Raw genomic sequence first — 7,822 nt, forward strand, 5'->3', positions numbered from 1 at the left:
TTTTTTTTTTTTTTTTTTTTTTTTGTGAAATATTACATATTTCATACATTATTTTATGAATGTATTTAATACATTATTTTATTCAGACTACATTTTCATACATAGTAATATTGCTTATTTTGTTTTTTGTATATTTTTTTGTTTTTAATTAGTAATAATAATAATATATTATTATTATTATTATTATTATTGTAAAACTTTACAATAAAGTCTAATTTGTTAACATTAGCTGTATTAATGTATTAATATTTTTACAGCATTTATTGTCCTTTGTTAATGTTAGTTAATAAAAATCTTCACATTTATGTTATTTCACAGCACATTAATGTTAACAGATACAACTTTTTTTATTTTAGTAATGTATTAGTAAATGTCTGGCTTAATATTAACTAAGATTAATAAAGGCTATAAATCTTGTTCAAGTTAACTAATATAGTTAACTACTGTTAACAAATAAAACCTAATTGCAAAGTGTTACCATTATTATTATTATTATTATTATTACAAAAAAAAATTTAAATATTAAATAATATTTCACCGAAAAATAAAAAATGGAATATTAAAAAAAAACAAGTATTATAACACAATAAATATAATAATTTTATTTTACATTACAGCTGTAAATTTACAGTAAATTTGTTTTTAAATGTTAAACCATCAAATTTTTATTTTGACAAAATGCAGGGACTACTTTTGCTGTTAAGCTCTTCTCGTTGCATGTTTGGGAAAGTGGTTGGCACATGTTGTGTTTTCAAATGCATGTTAAAGCAACTAAGTGATAATGAGCCGCTCGCATGTGAATGAACACAGTCCCGCGCTTCACTCTGAAACATGCAGCGCATATATTTATTTAATTAAATCGCAGCCTTTGTGATCGGCTAATCACACTACGCCGTTCTGTGATTTTGTTTTATTTCGATGCATCATGCGGCCCTAAGAGAAGGGCATTCTTCTTGGCAAAACCGTGTGAGCTTGTTTCTGTAAGCAGGGTCAGTTTGGCGTTCAGGAAGAGGATTTACTGAAGAGTCTGACCTGCACCACGTCAGTGACGCGAGGAGAGGCCATCCAGCGACTCCACAACCAGCAGCAGGCTGAAGGTACACACAGGTTCACTTCGAAGCCACTAGTGTGTTTGACACCCTTCACACTGACCACCGTGTGTTTTAAACGTCGTTTCAGACGCCAGAGACTCCATCGCTAAAGTGGCCTACGGTCGCGTGTTCGGATGGATCGTCAGTAAAGTCAACGAGCTGCTCGCTCCTAAAGTAGACTGTGACGTGGAGCTCAATGAAATAGGTAAGAAACATACCAGTTCATACTTTGACTGAGAAACTTGTTTCTGTCTTTTAATTCAAAATAAAGCTAGAATAAAACGCAAACTTTGAAGTGCTAAAATTACTAAAACTAAAATGAAAATAAATTCAAGCTTAATTTAAAATAAAAAGTTAAATAGAAATAAAAAATTAAGCTAAACAAATACTGAAAATAAAATCTAATTCAAAATATTAATAAATACTATAATAGTGTTTAAATAATACTGAAATAACACTGGCTCAGCTGATACAGGTTTTTCTGTAGCTGACGTACTACATATTATAAATAATTACTTTAAATTATAATGATTTGTTTTAAATAATTGACAACATAATGATTTTACATAATATGTGTTCAAATATGTGACCCTGTCTGTGAAATCCAGGCTAAAGTCTCAGAATCTAATTATGAGATAACAAGCATCAAAGTTTGATTTCAGCCAATAATTTCACTATGATTTCAATCTTTGACATGGCCTTGCTCACTCAATATTAAAGATATAAAGGTTATATTTTCACAGAATGTTCTACATTTTTATGAACGATGATTTTATGTAGAAAACAGTAAATCACCAAAAAATGACTTTAGCTGGGTTTTCACAGGCAGGGTCACATATTTGAAAACACAATTATTTTCAAAAGAAAATAAAAGAAAAGAAAGAGAGAAAAAAAATGTAAAAAAATACATTTTTTATAATAATAAAAAAAATAATGCTTTTTTTATGTTTAAAAAACATAAATAAAAATTGTATGTTTATATATTAATGCTCAGCTTAAGTATCAAGACAGTTACATTTACATTTACATTTAGTCATTTAGCAGACGCTTTTATCCAAAGCGACTTACAATTGGGGGATACATAAAGCGATTCTTCTTAAGAGGCAAACAGACACAGGAAGTGGTTGTAATACCAAGTTCTTAGACATTGTTCAAATAAGTACAAGCTAGAAAGAGAAGGAATAAATAAAGAGAGAGATTTTTTTTTAAGGATGAGACGTCTTGCTAGTAAAGTAGTAAAGGCTAAAGCCTTTTGGACCGTTACTGAAAGGTTAACATCTACTGCCAACCCAAAAGTGGATTTGTATCGATATCTATGTCGAAGGCATCTTTCAAAGTTTTAAATATTTTAGTCCAATAATCAAATAATTTAGGGCATTCCCACAACATGTGAATGAGGTCTGCTGGTGATTGCTTGCATCTATTACATGCATCGCTGACAGAGGGGTATACTTTGGCAAGTCTAGCATTAGTATAGTAAACCCTATGCAGAATCTTACATTGTATAAGCCCATGCCTTGCGCATATAGATGAGGTGTGAGTGAGCTCAAGAATACGCTCCCAGAGTCCATCAGATAACTCAAATACCAATCTATGTCGAAGGCATCTTTCAAAGTTTTAAATATTTTAGTCCAATAATCAAATAATTTAGGGCATTCCCACAACATGTGAATGAGGTCTGCTGGTGATTGCTTGCATCTATTACATGCATCGCTGACAGAGGGGTATACTTTGGCAAGTCTAGCATTAGTATAGTAAACCCTATGCAGAATCTTACATTGTATAAGCCGAGGTTTGCTCTTTTACAGGAATCCTTGACATTTTTGGCTTTGAAAACTTCGCTGTGAACCGATTCGAGCAGCTCTGCATTAATCTGGCTAACGAGCAGCTCCAGTATTTCTTCAACCATGTAAGTCCTTCATCGTGCTTCGTTATGAGATTGATATTTGTATAGGAAAACATATTTCATGTCGCATGAGTAGTGCACATGCTCTGACACTTCAAAAAGTTCAATTCAAGTCTCCTTTTTGACTGTCTCTGTCAGTAAAATGTAGGGATGCACCGATACCGATACTGGTGCCGATACCACACAGCATGTGATAAGTGCCATATTCAGACAAAGAAACACCGACAACAGACAGCAGAATGGAGTTATTAGAGATTAAAGATGTCTACGAAGTATATGTATGCAATGAATATAAAACATTCAGTATTAATGCCTGTATTGCTGATTTGCGCCAGCTGGTAAGCAAATCACGCTGAGTGTATTGCGCGCGCGCGGTGACGCAGATGCGCGAGCTTGTCGAGTGAATATCCCTTTCTCACAGACATCACTGGAAAGTTTGTAGTTCGGTCGGATGTGTCAAAAAGAAGTAAAACAATGCACACGTTACTTAATGGTAGGGAGGGAGGGAGAGAGAGAGAGAGAGAAAGAGAGCACTTCTGTTGCGTGATCTTGATGTTCGCTCACTTAGCACGCATCATTTGGATTAAAACTCAATCGTAAATATAAGACAATTTATAGGGGCATTCACTATAAACGTCATTTATTTTCACCCTTAAGCATACACGACTTTCTGTTGAAAGTGAAACTAACAGCCTATGTGAAATGCGCTGCTGTACTGTACTTGTCCCTCTCATTCTGCACCAGCACAAATACGTGTTTTGCTTGCTTCATGAATGCTAATGCATTATATGAGTGGCTTTGGAAAATAAATTGCTGCACATTTCAGATGAAAACGCAACTTCTATTTATGAAAATATCACAGTTAGGAGATTTATAGTGAGTGGTTCCCTGCATTATTACAGCTTCATTCAGTGGACTGAATTTGTAAAGACACAGTTTAACTCTGAGTTCTTGTCATATTTTATTACCATTTTCTAAACTATAGCGAATAAACTGTGATAATGTGAGAAATGTTGAAGGTGTCAGAATAAATTTTGGTTTGACTGTATCTATTTGATAAATGAAGTTAACCAACTAACATTATATATACTCTTTTGGTTTCTGTATCCAATATTTTAAAAAGTTACAAATGCAATGAAAATATTGGTATCGGTACTCGGTATCGGCAAGTACCAAAAATAAAAGTATCGGTATCGGACGAGTACTGAAAAAAGTGGTATCGGTGCATCCCTAGTAAAATGACAAAAAGGCCGAAAGATAAAAGGCATCTGTGGTCCTCTTCCACTGGACTGCATTAAAAATACTAGACTTTTTTTTTTATTGGACATATTTATACACCTAAAAGTGTAATCATTTAAGTCTATTCATTTTTTTAAGTATTGCAATATCTTTAAAATTATAATTAAAAGTACCTATTTTATGTATTATTGATATTTTATATAATCACTTTAGCAAAGTTAAATCCTTCCAGCATATCTTGCCTCATAATAAATGCATACTAATAAATGTAGTTTTTTTTGCGTTTTACAAATTGAAGCATGAAAATTATTTTCAGTAATCCTCCTTTGGGCTGCATTAAAAATTCTAGGCTTTTTTGTTATATTGCATGTATTTTTACAACTAAAATTGTAATAATTTAAATCTATTAAACTTTAAGTATTACAATGTCTTTCAAATTTATATAATTGCGTTAGCAAAATTAAACTGTCCAGAATGTCTTGCCTAGTTTTTTTTTTTTTTTTTGCTTTTTGCAAAATGAATGTTTTTTCCTATGGTAATCCTCCATTGGGCTGCATTAAAAATACTAGGCTTTTTTGTTATATTAGGCATATTTGTATGCCTGAAATTGTAGTAATTTAAATCTATTAAATTTTTAAGTATTGCAATCTCGTTCAAATTAAATTATATAATTTTTTTTTTTTTTTCATATTTATATTTTATATAATTGCTTTAGCAAATGAAACCCACCTGCTTGTCCTGCCTCATTATAAATGCATTACTGTAACATGACAAAAAGGACAAAAAATAAAAGTAATTGGTCATTTAACTTTATTTCAAATAAAGGCTTGAAGAAACACCAATGCAGTAGAAGTTAGAAACATTAAATGCCGCTTTTGTTCACTTCCGATTCTTTCAACAGGACATGATTTGGAACTCAATGGATATAATAATCACATTTTCAATGTCGTTTCCCTCCAGCATATTTTTCTGATGGAGCAGAAAGAATATAAAGAGGAAGGCATCACATGGGAGACCATAACCTACAAGGACAACAAACCCATACTGGTACGTCTGTGTTCAGAACCGTTTCACCCTCCGCACTATTTCCAACTCTTTTTTTCCCCCCATTTTCCTTCTCTCTGACTCCAAAAGTACACCCGAGCTCTGCGTTTGGCAGACGGCCGTGTGGTAAATCCCAAACACAGGAAGTGCTGACGAAGCAGGACACGTAGCTTTGAGAATCTCTCTCAGATTTCTGCATGCATTCTGACCCAAATCCTTCGGCCCGCTGCTGAATGGGAAGCTAAAAGAAACCTGAAGCTTGTTTTCATTCTCCTGTGAGATTCCCGCTCTGTAAACATGAACTCTGCCCTGTAATTATGGCCGTTTGGAAAGCTGCAGATTAAATGTATGTCACATTCATATAGCATTCAGCTCTAAACCTGCAGCGCCGTCAGCGAGAGAGGCCTGTTTAGCTTGTCAGCATGGAAAACTCATTCACCCATGCCAGGTTTGTTCCTCTGTTTCAGGACCTGTTCCTCACCAAACCCATTGGGATTCTCTCACTGCTGGATGAGCAGAGTGCCTTTCCTCAGGTACACTGGACGGGGTTGCTAGTTAAACCTGAGACACAAAAGAAAACATGTTGCCAAGTCCTCCATAGGGCCACAATTACATTTATTTGTACAAATACAAACGACAAAAAAGTTTTTTTTTATTGCATTTACATTTATGCATTTAACAGATGCTTTTTTTTGTGCATTTAACAGATATTTGTACACCTAAACATTTAATAATTTAATATATTAATTTTCTTTAAGTATTGCCACTTTTTAAAACGCATTTAATTTTTATTCATAAATTTTTATTTATAATTTATATAATTGTCTTGCCGCATAAATGCATCACTGTAAATACAGTTTTTTTTGTTAGTTTTTTTTGCATTTTACTAACCGAAGGATGAAAATTATTTAATGTGGTAATCCTCCATTGGCCTGCATTTGAAATACTGACCTTTTTTGTTATGTTGGTTTTGTACATCTCATAAGGTGTAATAATTTAAGTATTGCAGTTTCTTTAAAATACTTATTATTTATAATTATATAAATATTAATAATAATATTAATGCATTAACGTAAATTTAATTTTTTTATTATTTGCATTTTATAAACTGAAGTACGAAAAAAATATTTTCAGTGGTAATCCTCCATCTAGCTGCATTAAAAATACTTTCTTTATTTACCTATTTATTTATTTATTTTATTGGACATATTTATTATAATTTAAATCTATTCATTTAAGTATTGCAATTTCTTCTCATTTTAAAATTATATTTAAAATACTTATTTTTATTTAAAACATTTTAATTGCTTTAGCAAAATGAAACTTTTTTTTGCATTTTACAATCTGAAGGTCAAAAGTTATTTTCTGTGATAATCCTCCATATTTGTAATAATTAGTGTAAATGTAAATTATATATATGTATTTTCAGTATTGCAATTTCTTTAAAATTATATAATTTTTTTTTATAATGTGTTTAATTGGTTTAACAAAATGAAACCCTCCCACATGCCTTGCCTCATTATAAATGCATTACTGTAAGTGTTTTAAACTAAATGAAAATATATTCCGTTATAATCGACAGCTCACATAAAGCTCAACTTGTATTGAATGAGGAACATTCATTTTAATAGCCATTGAATTAAAAATAAGCAACAAAGAGACGTCAGAGCCATTAAGCTCTGCCTGTTTTGTGCTAATTTTCATTCTGTGCATGTATGTACGGTGGAGATGGTCCACGTTCAGGACATTACAGTCATGTGACTGCATTTGTTGTGCATTTAACACGTTAAAATCAGTATTTCTAGCAAACAGCTTGTGATGATGATTTCTGCACCCACAGGCCACTGACCGCGATTTTGTTGACAAGTTAAACAGCAAATTTAAAACGGCTCCCAACTTTGAGGTTGTGCGAAACCACACCCCTCTGTTCACTATTGTGCACTACGCTGGGAAGGTGAGTGTGCAAAACCACCGTCAGCACTAGTACCTAACAATTCACCTGATCACTGACTTCATGTAGATCAACAAAGTAATTGTTGTGCTGGTTAATAATTAAATGATGCATGTGCATTTTTCCCAGAGGCACGACGCATTAATAAGGGTGTTTTTCTTCATAAAGTGTGCATTATTCCTGCATGAAGTGTCTTTTTGTGGTCTGTCCAGGTGCAGTACAATGCAAGTGGATTTCTTGAGAAAAACAGAGACACGATACCGGCCAACATTCGCGAGCTCTTCATCAACAGCGTCACTCCTCTCCTCAGCGTTCTGTTCGCAGGTCTGAATGCACTCCCATCTTCACACATCGCTAGATAAGTGTAAATGCTCAAATCACAACCAACAATAAAAAGCATTTGGTTGCGAGTTTGAACACACACACACACACACACACACACACACAATAAATAAAAATAATACCATATGTACAGTGTATATATATATATATAATTTTTTTTTTTTGTGTGTGTGTGTGTGTGTGTATTTATTTTTTATTTATTGCTAGATTATTTTACATTAAAAATGTTTTTTTCCTTATTTATATATA

At 32.8% G+C, this 7,822-nt stretch overlaps 1 protein-coding gene across 1 annotated transcript in view; it reads left to right on the forward strand.

The window, feature by feature from the left end:
- The window catches only part of LOC107704107 (myosin-IIIb-like), a 48,073-nt gene that overhangs the window by 20,744 nt on the left and 19,507 nt on the right, over positions 1-7,822 (forward strand). Inside the window, exons 9-15 of the mRNA XM_016506961.1 lie at positions 989-1,097; positions 1,180-1,296; positions 2,900-3,000; positions 5,197-5,283; positions 5,748-5,813; positions 7,121-7,234; positions 7,444-7,555. Of these exons, the coding sequence (XP_016362447.1) occupies positions 989-1,097; positions 1,180-1,296; positions 2,900-3,000; positions 5,197-5,283; positions 5,748-5,813; positions 7,121-7,234; positions 7,444-7,555 (706 nt within the window). The remainder of the gene's footprint in view (positions 1-988; positions 1,098-1,179; positions 1,297-2,899; positions 3,001-5,196; positions 5,284-5,747; positions 5,814-7,120; positions 7,235-7,443; positions 7,556-7,822) is intronic.

This window comes from Sinocyclocheilus anshuiensis, unplaced genomic scaffold (assembly GCF_001515605.1).
Source record: "Sinocyclocheilus anshuiensis isolate Anshui unplaced genomic scaffold, SAMN03320099.WGS_v1.1 scaffold690, whole genome shotgun sequence".
Taxonomy (NCBI): Eukaryota; Metazoa; Chordata; class Actinopteri; order Cypriniformes; family Cyprinidae; genus Sinocyclocheilus; species Sinocyclocheilus anshuiensis.